Source organism: Peromyscus californicus, unplaced genomic scaffold (assembly GCF_007827085.1).
Source record: "Peromyscus californicus insignis strain IS unplaced genomic scaffold, ASM782708v3 Scaffold_5__1_contigs__length_169319896, whole genome shotgun sequence".
In the NCBI taxonomy this organism is placed as follows: domain Eukaryota; kingdom Metazoa; phylum Chordata; class Mammalia; order Rodentia; family Cricetidae; genus Peromyscus; species Peromyscus californicus.
The window spans coordinates 168,973,598-168,988,369 of record NW_026294573.1 but is presented as its reverse complement, the minus strand read 5'-3'; the positions used below and the strand labels follow the sequence as shown (position 1 = coordinate 168,988,369).

Genomic DNA, 14,772 nt, shown 5'->3' with positions numbered 1-14,772 from the left:
TATTGCTCTCCCTTAGGTATTTAAGTGGGTAGATCTATGCTCTGCAATCCAAGATAATTTATGTTTAATTCTGTTCTATCATAGATAAATTTGAGTGAGGATCCAGTTGAGGTGGTCTGGGGAAATAAAGAGCTTTTCCATTCTCCAGTCCCTGTGATGATCAAAGAACCAGCTGTTGCCTTCCAGTTCAGTTCCTAAAGGACTGATAAAGCCATCACCAGGTTGTCCTTATGACTTCCTCTGGCTGCAGGGTTCTAATGCAAACAAGATTCTGCTCCTCCATGTAATCAAAACCAGATAGATGATACTGACATTCAAGGAACATACAGTCCCGCACAAATCAAGTTTATTAATTTAAACACAAAATTAATGAAGAAAAAAATCTGTACACAACTGTGGACACACAAAGCCCCCCCCCCTTTTTTTTCTTTTACAGTAAGGCCAAGATCAAAGCTGTCTTTTTAGTCTTCACAGAGTACAGAAACATCAAATGAAGAGGCTTAAAAACCATCCACTTCTGTCTATGCCAGGTGAGACAGGAAACGGATTCCATTATTCACTTTAACAATTTGGAGAATTCACAATGACTAATTTTTAGCAGCAACATGGACTTTTAGAAAAGGAAAGGGTAGAGTGGTTTGTCTGCTACTCCAGGTCAAACCCAGAGTAATAATATTAGACAAAATTGATCCAAAGGATAATTTCATGGCAACACGAAGTCCAAGATGAGAAAGAATCCTGCCCATACAAATTCATCATTTTGGAAGAATCTTTCTTATAGCATGACAAACATGATCATTTGTCATCAGCCCCCACACTCCAGATTTATGTCTGTCATGTTATAAGTAGAAAACAACATCGCAACATTAGTGTTTGTGATGATGGCCAGACACACCCACTGTGGGTAATGAGGAGGGAAAGACTGAGCAGAGGGACTGACGGGAAGTGTTGCTGACACATCTATGTGGTAATGTCCTCTTTGATACAAATAAGAAACCCAGACACAAAACCCAGACACAATAATAATTCTGAGCACATGAAAACTCTGCTAGGCTCCAATTAATTTTATTAATAAAATATATCTATCATCTATATTCTTTCTGTGGGATGAAGAATTCGAATAATCATTCTTTTCCAAGTAGTTACATATAATACATTAGTGTTGAAATGAGAAAGGGAGGTGGGCCGGAAGACTTTAAAATTTTTTTCAGTTATGAAATTGCTGTGTTATTTTTATCAAGGCCCTTCTAACCAACACTAAAAAAAAATTAGAAAAATTGATGGGATAAAAGATTGGGAAAATAAAATCCTTGTTGACACTTGACATTCATGCTTTTGGTCTTAGATAACATTATCAAAAAGATCCATTATCTACAATATTTATACCCAATACTTAGCTAAGGCACTGCAGGAGTTTGTGCCCAAGCTTCCTATGAAGGCATTTCTACCTCCTAATAGCATTTCCCTAAACAGAATGTAAAAGAATCATCCATTATTACAAATTTACACCAAAACTTCTTTCTGTACACGATTGTCTCAGTGATGTACATTTTACATGTTTAAATTAGACATACTTTAAACTACTTTGCAATGTGCTAAAATTCAAAGTACTTGCTGTATTGTCAGGCAAAGGCCTTTTCATTGATTATTTCTTATACTATTGTCCTTTCAGCTGTTTGATACTGAGAAGTCTGTCTTGGTGAATTATACGGTATGTGAATTATACTTCGGCAAATCTGTTTCTTGAAAGTCTTTTCATAAATAAGTAGCAACGTACAGATTGCCCTGGGTAGGAGACACCAAAAAGTAAACCTTTGAGAGGATCCCTCCACTGATGTCCAGGAGACACATCTCAGTCTCTGTTGTGGAATCAAGTTTGCTGGGTTGGAGAAGCTGTTTATGTCACATTTGCTGAAAACCAAAGTGTCTGTAGGTCTTTTCTTCACAGGTTTGAACCATGTAGTTAATGTAGCCAAGACACATCACACTGTGCTAGAACATTCTCATGGCTTATTTTCATTGGATTCACAGTACTAGAGTCAACAGCTGTTCTGAAGAAATACACATGGTCCTCCATTAACCTGGAGGGGAGCAGTCAAGACCACAGCAGTCATTCATCCATATGTTGAAATTGGTACATTCCACAGTCCAGCACTGACACAAGACTGAGGCCTGCTGGATTGTCTCTGGCCACAGGGCAGTTGCGCAGTGTCAAATTGGCATGAGGCTGTTACAGGTACTCTAATTCCAAGGCATGATGCAGGGCCATGAGGTCCGAGTGACTGGAGACCCTCCAGAAGGGCATAGCATGCTGCAGAGGGCAGACATATGGTAAGGACAGAGAACCTGACCCACATAAATCCTCCCATTTCCTTCAGAGAGACACTGCTCTGCTCACCCCCATTTCAGTACTGTAAAAACCACCAGCCAGCACACGCATGTCACACACACTTAAACCACAGAGAACAATGGTGTGAGAGTAGTATCCATTTCTCCCTACTAGAATGCCACTGTGACTTGAATGATAATTCCAAACTTTAAATAAAAGTCACTGAAAAGAAACCGGTGCTCTTTGATATATGTCCCTTGTGGTTGCCAATGTTGAAAGTTTACAAAGCTTATACTTCATGGGTTGAAACATTCTCCTTAGTTGGCAGGATTTTACATTTTTTTCTAAATACAATCTTGCTCATAGATGGAGCAACTTTTCTTCTTCATGACTATTCCATGTGGGAAAAAACTGCAAATGCACATCTAAGGTTGGTGTGAGTGTGTCTGCAGTTGTTTAAGCCATTAGGGCACAGATCAAGTTCAGACAGAAGTGTCTGGGAACCCCTGAACAAAGCCGTCGTCCTGGAAACAGGGTGTATACCTCCTTCCACGGAGGCTAGAGCAGACTGCTGCTCAGAAGCATTTGAAGAAGTATTTACGTGGCAGCAAGATCTTTCTTGGAGAGCAACATTCTGTTTTCTTCACAGGAAAACAGATTCCTCTCACACACAATCATCTAGAGGCAGATGTATGATTTACAACTATAGTTCTGAAGAATTTGAGGAAATTTTATAAGAAGTAGAAAATCTGTCACGGAAGCTGGATTTTAAAGATTTGTAGGTAGTCTGATATAGCTCATGAAGCTGTTATATAATGGTGCACACATTATTTAATATATTTATAAATGATATTCATATTATTAATATGCTCAAATTACCTGCTAAAGTCTTTTCCTGCATTCTCTAACTCTAATATTGAGCATTCCCGACTCAGTCTTCTGACAGGCATCTATATATCTCTGTTACGTGTCAATAAGAGAATAGTCCAGAAATGAATGCCTAAAATCTCCACAGATATAGAGATAGCTCCCTTGGCACTATTAGGTTGTAATCTGTACCATGGCTCATTTATTTAATCAACAAAGATTATCTTTTGTGTTTCTGGGCCCATGGTCTAGGAATAGAAGAGTCTGAGACATAGACAGTGCCAGCTCACCCTCTCAGACTGTGAAACGCAGGAATTCCTCAGTGTGTTAATAGAGTAGGGAACTAGGGAAATACCCCAAAGAAGAAAGGGACAGTTGAGCTGAGTGTGGGAGGTGACCATTTGGAAGGGTACCCAGATGGCTCTGCGGCTTGAGGCATAGATAACGGAGATAAAGGAGAACTTCACTGACACTGACTAGGTGTGGGAGAAAGATACAGCTGGCTGGAAAAGCCAGAGGGTACAGGCCCCATACACTCTAAATCACTTTATTGACAATAGTGAGTTTTGCTGCATCGGCTGCTGTTCTGTCAGGCTGTGTATAAGGTGACTCAGTGGTAGTATCATTATTCTACTATGGAAGGAAGAGAAGAGAGAGGTTTAAGTGATAGCAGGTAAGGACCGAAAGTAAGATTCCTACCAGGGCTGGGCTAAGTCTGAAGCTTAGATGCTACCGTGCTCTGCTCCTTGTTCCTTGCGGCCTTTTTATGTAGCTGCAAGCTCGCAGCACCATGGCAAGGCCGATGTACACAGAACCCTGTTTCTCCCTGTTGATAGCAGATACTGGAAAGTTTGAGTGACCGATTCACAGAGGAGGGTGGTGAACTGATCACCTGCCATACAGAAAGCTTTCTTCCTTTTTCTTAATAGAACGAATTCCTGCATATCGTAGAACACTTTAAGACTATAGAACCATGTAAATAAATATAAATCACTTCTTCCCTTAACATTAAAATACTAAACAATAAACCACTGTAAGCATAACTATATTTTGATATATGTATATACAAAAATATGCATATATACAATTTGTACTATTCAGCATGCTCACTGGATCTTTAACTCATTTTAGATACATAATTTTTTAAAGAAAGCTATTCATTATTTTCAACCTGTAGTTGATTTAACTGCCTCCATAGTATCTATATTTATAAACTTTGTTTTTGTAATTAACTTGTTTTTTCATACCTTATTATTTTTGAAAGTTTTACTTTAAATTTTGTATGTGTGTATGTGTGGGTGTGTGCATATAAGTGCAGGCGCTCTTGGAGGCCAGAAAAGGGTACTGGGTCCTCTGGAGCTCGGGTTGCAGGCAATTGTGAGCCATTTCACTTGGATTCTGGGGATCAAACTCAGGTCCTCTGCAAGAGAGCAAGTGTTCTTAAGTGCTGAGCCCTCTCTCCAGACACTTCTTTATGCTACTGTTAGTGATCCATTCTCCAGAGCAGCTGCTCATCTCTATTCATCTTATTACGTACAGGTACTTCAGGAGGCTAGTAGCATGCTGAAGGCTCTTTAGATGGCCGGCCAGAAGCTTTAGAACATCCACCTTCTCAAACACATAAACTACTTGTGGGAGCTTGAGTGCTCTGGAGGGAAGTGTGTTTGCCTCAGATAAGTCCCCTTTACATACAACTACCATCAGTTCAAATCTGAAAGCTACTGCTACACTGTGGTGTGAGGAATGACATGAGTGACAGAGACGTTGAAAAGGGAACTGAAAAAAAGAAATCCAGTGACTCCATTGACAAGTTAAGTTGCAAAATAGGCACTTTGATTTATAGGCTGCAAAATCACCTCTGGGTGTACTGGATGCCAGCGAGAGCACACTTAGACTGCTTAGCTTTAAATTCAAATAACAATATCTAAAAAGAAGGAATTATTCAGAGTCCTGAGTTAGATTGTTTTCTAGCATTGAGATACCAGGAACTTTACTCCTTAGAGTATTAATAAACCCAGACCAAGCTGCACCCTGAAAACTACACCTGTGGTATAAGATAGCTCATCTCAGTGTAGGGGCATCGAAGCTGCTCCTGGGAATAAACCTGTCAAAGGTTTTGGATGAAAGCTGACAGATCCTAGAGACAGCTGCACTGAGAATATCATCTCCAGCCTCAGCACCATCTGCTCAGAGGAAGAATGGATAGTGATGTCTGCTGTGGTGAGCAGTTTTGTCCTCATAGAAGCAGAGGGGCTCTATGCAGCATCCACAATAAGTATTTCTTCTATAAAACCAAAAAAAAGGGGTGCCAAAAGAAAAAAAGAGAAGCACATGGCTTTGGAGAAGCCTGAGCTCAACTCCTCCCCATTAACCCAATGAGGTTCCTTTACGGCGCCATCTTCCCAGGGCTCCAGTTTATCAGTAAATGAACTAGTTAGTGTAAATGATTCGTGGTTGCTTCCAAGTTTAGAGTTAAAATAAAGGCCATTACCCGCGGATCACTGTAGCTGCAGCGAGAACCAATAACACAAGAGCATGCCCCCATGGCTCAGGACCACTGGGCCGAGAAGGCAGATCAGATCGACTGGACCATCTCATCACAAGTGAGGCATTGTGAAAATAAGAACAAAAATGATGACTGCAAAGACAGGGAGGCTCAGCAGCAAGCTGGGATACCCAGAGTTGGAAGAATGAACGAAGATGGGGGGGATGGGCAAGGGTGGGACTCCTGGGTGGATACACAAAGGTGATGGTGACCAGATAAAAGGGGTTCAGGAAGCATCTTCTGTAATTAGCCTGGAATGTCAACAGGCTGGAATGGTCTGTTCATTACACAGACTAAGAAGGAAGGACGCTTTTCAGGGAGCCTGCTCTGAGAATATAACGAAGGAGTTTAGATTTTTATCTTGTAAATGAATGGGAAGGGAGCCTAATATTTGCTGAATGCCTCAAAACAAAGGGAAGGAGGGACTTAAAACTATTCAGGGGCCAGAGAAAGGGAGATTTGGAGGTGTGACTAGCTCCTCACAGAGAAAACTGCCTTGTCCTTAGTATGCAGGGCAGGAGACACACAGAAAAGAGCGGCATTGGAGTGGTCAGTGCCTGAGGGACACCTGAATTCATTTGGTGAGGTCAGACACCGGGAGGGACAGGATGTGTCTGATGGAAATGGAGATACTCATCATCCCTAACAAGGGGGAGCTGAAGTGGGCAACGAAGCCTAAAGGAGCATAGGCTTGGGAGTCTTTAGACCAGAGTATGTCCCAAGGGGAACACAATGACATGTCGTTCCTGCTCTTCTTGCTTGTTGGCACAACTCTTCAAATCTCCTTCCCTCTGAAAGTCTACATTTACTCCTTCTGGTCACACATGACATCCATCATATAAAAAAGCCATGTGCATGGCTGTTCCCATGGAAACTGAAGTTTGCACAATTAATAAAAATGCATTAATAAAAATCTCCTATAATAGAAGAGCCTTTCCTTGCTGGCACAAATATTGCACTTTCAAGAATGTACTCACAGAATGTTCACTGAGGATCTACTTGTAGCACTAAACGCTAGAACCCCCAAAGGGCTGGGAAAATCATAATAGCACATCCACACGGTAGCACACTGGTATGGCCACTTAAAGGATTAGTGATGCAGCGCTCTGTGTTCTGGTACAGATAGCTGCCAGGACAGACTGCTCAGTGAGAGAGGAAATGCAGAGAAAATACGCGGAATTACCATCTGTGTTTCAAAAACATAAAGCCTATCTGAGCTGTGCACACATGACTGCTTGCATCCAGAGGTTCAAATAATTCTGCAGTTGTAAATAAAGAGACCTCAAAAGATTGATGACTCTAACAGCGCACGGTAAAGACACAGCCCAGCATTGCGCATTTAGTCCTTGTATCTCTGCTTCCTTTTAGGCCTGTGGTTCTCACCCTTCCTAATGCTGCGACCCTTTAATACAGTTTCTCAGGCTGTGGTGACCCCAACCTTAAAATTATTTTTGTTGCTATATCATAACTGTAATTTTGCTGCTGTTTAGAATTGTAATGCAAATCTCTGTGTTTTCAGATGGTGTTAGGCAACTCCTGAGAAAGGGTCCTTCAACACCCAGAGGGTCATGACCTGCAGGTTGAGGACTGTTGCTTTAGGCAAAGAGAGCCAAGACCTAGCATGCAGGATGGGATAATTAAGTGTGAACAAACAACTTTGCAATAATAAACTAATCTCTACATAGTGTCCAATCTCTGTGTCCCCCTTAAATAAAAAACAAAGAATTAGATTATATTACAAATGTGTTCTTTTTTCTCTTTTCCAACAAAGGTGGCTTTCTCCAGAGTTTAAAATGAGGCACTACTGGCCAGGTACTCGGTTTAATTTTGGATCTCAGCAGGTTTTGGAGTGCACATTTAAAAGGGACAGCTTTTAAATGAAATCTTGGTCAGAACAGAGAATAATGGGTGCTTGTCATTTTTACCTACTACTCATTGAAGATTTAACTGGGTCTCCAAAAAAAATTAATCTAGCAATAAAAACTAGATATCACTATTTAATCATTCTGATTTTTAAAGTTATACCCGTGCTTAATTAGCTCAATCAAGCCAAGTTGTATCTTCATTTCCAAGGAAGTACTTTTCATGATACAAATTATGGAGTTCGACTGAATTACTTAGGAAAATCTGGCTGCATTAATGGAAGAATCAGCAAGGGGCGCCTGGACAACAGCTTACCGGTTTCTGGATTTGAAGGGCCCTCTCTAGCCGAAGAATATGATTTAGGCAGATAAAAGACATCTCTCTACAGGGATGAAGAGAGAATGCAGCAGCACTTTTAAAAGAACACAGAAAACTGAGAAGCCAGCTAAGCCGTTAAAATTGGTTTTGAAGAAAGGCAAACATGTTATGATTTTGATGTGAATGCTCAAATGTGCAGACCTTCCCAGGGAGGGGCGCTTGCTCGCTGCTAATTCTGTTTAGTTTTTTCAACCACTTGGTAACTAATATATCAGAATGATGGCGTGGTTTAGAGGGAGAACGCTGTCCCTGGGTAGGATGGGCAGAACCGAGCTCTAGATACCTGTATGCAAACATCTGCCTGGACAGACAGCTAAGTGAAAAAACAACCACCGTGTACAACAAGGAGAAAGGAGACACCTGTGTAGGTGTCTACCTCACCCAACGAAGAAACAAATGTACCCAGCATGGAATCTTAACAAGCCGTATAACTTTTTAAAAATGAAATATTAGCACGCTTGGAATGAGTTTATAGTTTGAAGGAGCATTGGCTTCAAATCACAGTTTGGTCAATACCTTGCTATCTGATTCAGCCATTTTTTTTTTCTTTCTCTCTTTTTTGGTTTGGTTGTGGTTCTTTGAGATAGGCTCTTACTCTAGTCCAGGCTGTCCTGGAGCTCCCACTTTCCTGCTTCATCCCGTGAGGACTGGGGTTAGAGGCATGTGTCACCAGGCCCCAATGAGTCTGTTTTCTGTCAAATGGGTCAAAGAGGACACTTCTCTATAGCATCATTGTGAAGTGGTAATGAGATACTGGAGGGGAGTACCTGAAAATGGGGGTGGGCTGTGGAAGGAGTTTTAGAGCCGGTGCCCCATGTTCCCAATCAGGCTCTGATCTTGGGCCCAGTGTGGGTAGCCATTTCCAGTCACGTCGTTCCTTTGACCTTGCCTATGTGTTTATCTTACAAGCGACACTGTGCCTTTCTACTCTTTTCCCCCTTTAAGTTAATTATTAAATAGTCCTCGCTTCGGGGTACAACTCAGCTTGAAAGATACTCACATATGTCACCAATTCTGAGGTCCCTGTCTCTTCTTTCATATACGAAGAATTGCTACTTAAAAATTAGTTTCTTTTAAAAACTAGCTCAAACACTGTCTTGAAAAGGCTATGTAGTCTGTTACACATGGTTTCCAATGTTTTGCAAGGTATGAGAATCTAACCTTCTGAAAGCTGGCAATTTTATACACACGTAAGCAGGTCACAAGGTCCAAGGAGCTTCTTCCCCCACCTCACTTACCACATACATTCATTCACTCTCAAAAATCAAAGTAAAGACCATTCATAAAAATTTAAAGAGAATGTTCATTGCCGGTAGGTACCTAATTTCTTTTTGGTGTAAAATAAAAAAATAACATGTCCAAAGATAAATAGTGGAGATAATTTTATCTGCCCTTCGAAGACAGAAAATGTAGTCTTATAACACCTTTGAATTATTGCATCAGACCAGGAGTTCCTGCCTTCCATGCTGTGCTCACCAGATCTACCCATCTCAGAAACATCTCAGAAAGACCTAGGAAGAGACATGCCCACAGTGGGATTTTACCTGCTTTTGTATCTTATGTGAACACATTTACATCCCTCCTCCTGTGAAACACAAACCAGAAAGCCACACTCTGGTAACTTTCTCCTGAAATTAAAATTTGGAAGACCCAGCTCAGTGGTCAGTTGGAAAGCTGGCTTAGGGCCACAGCAGAGTGAATTGCTCAGGAGGGCCACATTGCTCAAAGGGGCAACTCTTCTCCCACGCCCTTATGGCCATTGGGAGGTTCTGTGTAGGGATGTCCTGGAAATTCCAGAAACTTTCCAAGGTGGACAACTTGAGTTTGGATTCCCACCAACCATTTTTCTTCAGTTTCCAGGATTGAGTTTGGGGAACTCTAGTTTAGTCTAGGCCGACAAATGTACCCAGCAACAGTTGTGGCTCCTATCAAGCATTAGCAGGCCAAGTGTGTGTGTGGTTTGGCCAGTGCCAAGCACATCAGTGGCATCTTCAGTATCTGTGCTCTTATTGGAATTCAGAGTCACTTGAGGTGAAGGAAGCCATCTTCAGAGATTATGAAAAGGCTGCTACATGTCACACCTGACAGTCAGTGCTACATCTGAGACCTGGAACTTTGTGTGCCATTTCTGACTAGACAAAAGGCAAAAGAACTGAATATGTTGTATCCATCATGGTGGGGAAAACAGACTCCTACGAATTAGTTTGTGGGGAAAGGAGGGGCTTTATTCATGTCAGGATAAGATGTCCTTGAAGAAACACAGAGTATAACTGTACCAAGATTTAGAGATAAATAAGAAAGTTGAAGGTAGAGTCTCTAACAAAAGACCTCCACCCCAAGATCACTGTTGTCAAAGCAGACATTCATAATTATTTGTGTAATCCTAGTTGTCATTTGTTGTCTTTGTGAGAGTCACAAAGTCTTATTAAGATCCACATGTCTTAGTGGATCTACTTGGTCAGAGAGGCTAAGGAGCTAGGTGTTGTGATAACCCCACTGGGGAGACAGAGTGAAATGAAATGGAAAGCTTAAGAAAGTGGTTCAAAGTCACAGAATAAATGGACAGCAGAGCTGGAAGTCATATGTAACCTGGATTGGCAAACAAGCTATTTCCACTACAATATCTCCGGTTCTAGTATAATTGAGCACTATTATAAAGAAAAATCCTAAAAATGAAAGAAGTATGACATGAGTTTTGAGAAACATGCCAGATAATGACAGAGGATTTGGGAAAAATATTCTGGAGGAATGTAAATTGGCACGGCAAAAGAGAGGTGTTAATGTTTGAATATGTCTCCCAGAGGTCACATGTTAGAAATCATCTGGAATTTTCTATGGTGATATTAATGGAAGGTGGGAACTGGAGGCAGTAATTAGGATCTGTTAAATCGAGCTCATGATGTGAGTGGGCAGTGTGTGTAAAAAGGAGCAATGTGACATTATAGACTTTCTACAATGATGGAGAAAGACCTTGCCCTGTGTCCACAGAGGATGTCCTCTGCTATTTTATGACGTAACAAGAGGGTCTTCATCCAATGCTGACACCATGCTCTTCAATGTTCAAGCCTCCAGAACTGAGCCAAACCAATCTGTTCCTTATAAACGATCCAATCTCAAGCATTTTGCCATAGTAACAGAAAATGGACTAAGACAGCCAGTCACCAGATGAATGTGACTGCAGTGTTGGGTAAGGACGGGGAAAGACCAGAAAGACAAGTTGTAAAGATTGCAAAGACCCTGAGTGTTGAGTAAGGGATTGGGCTCCTCTCCTTTAAGAACTGCAACAAGATGCCAAAGGAGATAGTTTCTGCTAAGGGAATGCTCAAATTACAGATGCAGAAACCAAGACACCAGTATTGGGCCACAGGGCATGTCTTCAAGTGGCTTTTATGGTCATGGCCACCTTCTCCTTTCCAGTGCTTCAAGCAAGGCAGATGTTGTCCTTATGATAGAAAGAAGGTGCAAGTCTTCTAGGGCAGTGAATTCATGCCATCTTTGCATGCCAGCTTGACTACAAGCAAACATCTTTCTAAAGTGATGCTTGAAAGGGTGTGAGGCTGCACCAGGAATGGGTAACGAGATGGGAGCCACCTGACAACGTCTTTCCTGTATGCAAGGTAGAAGGAGAGTATGGATGCCAACTGTGTTCTGGAGGTTGGCTCTAATGCTACACTTGCTTTCCTGACCAACCACCACTTGAAATGCTCACTCATGTCAGTAGGGTTCTACGCTGGCCCTCTCCATGTTTACGATCCTCCACATCTCACAGTCTGTGGTAGAAAAACACCTGTATGTAAAGGACTCCATTTTGAGGACTGAGGCTGCTCACAGCACCCGCGGGGGAGGCTTACCTTTTTTGCCCCTTGTTCTTCTTCCACACCATCTCCTATGACAACATACACCACTTTCCTTCCAAACCTTTGGATTATCCTCTCGAAACAGCTCTCCTTTCCTAGTGGGTAGGAGCAAAGGAGAGAGGTGTAACAGTGGGGTAGCCCAGTTTGACCATGCTGGGAAGCTTTGTTCATGCTTCCAATTACACCCCACCCCACCCAGGGAAACGTGTCTCACCACTTGAGAGATGAGAAGACAACACGATGTGGTAAAGGTTGTGAATTCCTTAGTAATATGTTAGCTGACTCTTGAAAATTGGTGGTCTGGGCCACACGATGCCAAGATAGCTATCAATGTGGCCTGCCATAAAATCACAAACTTAAATCCTAAGGGTTTTTTTTTTGTACCATTGCACAATTCTTAAGTATGAACTTTGACAATGCCATGTCTCAATGCCAAAATGTTGGACACCCCTGGCTGAAATACTCTTTTCTAAAGAACTTATGACATAAACATTGCAGTGTGTGTGTGTGTGTGTGTGTGTGTGTGTGTGTGTGTGTGTGTGTGTGTGTGCCGGCTCCAGTTGTAGTAATACACTCTTTCCTTCCAAGCTGAGACTTAAAAGGCATGCAATTATGGCAGCCTATTTTAACTTGACTTAAAAACTTGTTATACCAAGCTGAATGTAATACAAGACCAGTGAGAGTGATAAAAACAACCACTCCACTTGGATTCGGTATAGCAAAAGAAATCACACACTGGCATAGGCTTCTCTCTCCGCTTGCAGGTGGATAGAAAAGCACGCAAGGCCTACTGTCTTTGCTTAAAGATGTCTCATGACCATCCTCTTAAAGTAAATGTCAGGTATCACAGGCATGGGTACTACTCAAGACTGCGGCCACTTCACCCGGCCATCTCCTGCTCAGCCAAGCACCTTCCTAGAGGCAAAGCAGGATACAGGTAACAGAACACCGTTATCTGTCTGCTATCTTTCCCATGTCAGGACTTCCTCTGGGCTCGGCTGGCGGCTCTGCTGTCAGCACATCTCCGCAGCCAATGCCAGCATTGTTTCTTCTCAGAAGAGATCGGTGTTCCAGGTCTCAGCTGCCAATAAGGTCATTTTAATGGACAATGGGACAGTTTACAGTTCTCCGACATGAATGGCTGAGCAGGGCCTGCACCTCTTTCAAATGAGGATCAGATATACACATGAACAAATTGCTTGTTTGCTTAAACAAATGTCTGCTTTATATTTGTATTTTGCACTGAGATCTCTCGTTTGCATCTGACAAAATGTAATACAGCCAGCCTTAGTCAAAGATGCCTTTCAATGCTTTAGTTCTCCACCAAACTGTGAAATGTTAAATCACTTTGAGAAACAAATAGACAAAAAGCATTTTTCCTCGGATGGGAAAATCATTAGCTGTTTTGCAAAGCTGTATTGTGTTTGACTTGTGCAGAATGGAAGGTTCAATGGATGGCTATGAAAATGTAAACAGTTTTTTCTTTGTTCTTTTTTATTTCTTATAGTGTTAGGGATAAGACCCAGGGTCTTTCTCACAGGTTAGGCTAACTTCCCCTGGGCTAACACCCCATTCCCACAAACCCCGCAAATCCCTTAAAGATTATTTAAGGGTGAAGTTTGGTGGGAAAAAGAAAAGAAAACGTCTTGCTTGTGTACTGTCACCTACAGGCTTTATTGCAAACCTTGGGTTATACAGAGGTTTTTTTTCCACATGAAATATTAAAAAAATGAAGTTGGCCCCTTCCCTGGAGTGACCTCCACATTGACTTCATTGGATGACACAAGAAGCAATAATCCCAGGGCTTTCAATCTCGACTTTTATTATTTTCTCTTAGAAAATGTGTTAGCTTACAGAGCATGAGTGGTTCTTCGACTTCAGATGGGCAGATTTCCAATGTGGTCGGTTTATCTGCCTAGGCTCTCTGCACTCATCCCTGTCATGATAGACCCCGCTTTCCTGGTTAATCATGGTCATGCTGACCCCACTGCCTGTCAGCTTCCTTCCATACATAGGCTTTGCTTCTTTTTATTCAAACGCTGGGCACTGGAGCAATTGTGATGACAGAGAGGGACAAAAGGCCCCCAGGAACATTGCAATCTGGTGGGCAATTCACACTATAAACAAATAAGGAATTCAGTGATCACTGCGCAAATGCTTGGAAGGAGACATACAGGGCACTGAAAGCCTGGGGAGACGGGGTTGGACTTGAGGGAATCTGCTTTTGCCCTTCTGTCTTCAGGTGGAGTCAGCGGTCAGAAACAGCCTTCTTTCCACCTGTGAGGACACCATCCTCTTCCTGCCTTCCAGCAAGATGCAGGACACAAATGTATGCTGGCGGCTGATCCCCAGCCTCAGCATTTCATGGGGACTGCACAGTAGCCACTCGGGGACAATCACAAGGCCCTTGACATGGCATTTCTCTGTTGCCTTGATTTCATTAGCATATCTGCTAATAAACGCTCTTATTTGCCCTTCTCTACCCAGCAAATGCCATTTTAACTTCCACTCACACTGACCTCTGATCCCTCCTGGCTGGGCGCAACAGCTTCCTCAGTCCTGCACACCATCAGGCACTTAGCAGGGTATCTCCTTGTGGAGAGCATTTCAGAACAGAGCCACCTGAGGCTTGGCTCTTAGCCATCTACCCTAACTACTGAAGCCTGGGTGCTTATGTTTCCTCATTTGTAAAATGTAAAGATGAACATGCAAAATGCCTAGTACATGTTCTCCACATCTAGGACAAGCCTGCTGGAGGCTCATTTGCATATTTCTTTGTCATAATGGATTGTAGGTAGTTATTTGCTCCCCTTGAGGACAAGTCAGGACTTCTCATCCTTTTTTTTCTTAGTTTATATCCTGTGTTTCTTATCAGACTTTACGCCCCTCCCAACTATGTATTCTCCCTGTGGGGAGCCTCCTTTTTCTGTCTT

The 14,772-nt window shown here is 42.2% G+C and overlaps 1 protein-coding gene across 10 annotated transcripts in view; it reads right to left on the bottom strand.

Moving 5' to 3' along the window:
* Positions 1 to 324: 324 nt before the first annotated feature.
* Eya1 (EYA transcriptional coactivator and phosphatase 1) overlaps positions 325 to 14,772 on the bottom strand; it is a 148,409-nt gene continuing 133,961 nt past the window's right edge. For all 10 annotated transcript variants that reach the window (XM_052717817.1, XM_052717819.1, XM_052717818.1 and 7 more), the window contains 2 exons: positions 11,834 to 11,934; positions 325 to 2,311 (listed from right to left, as the gene is read on the bottom strand). In XM_052717817.1, coding sequence (XP_052573777.1) covers positions 2,231 to 2,311; positions 11,834 to 11,934 — 182 coding nt within the window. In that variant the 3' untranslated portion in view covers positions 325 to 2,230. The remainder of the gene's footprint in view (positions 2,312 to 11,833; positions 11,935 to 14,772) is intronic.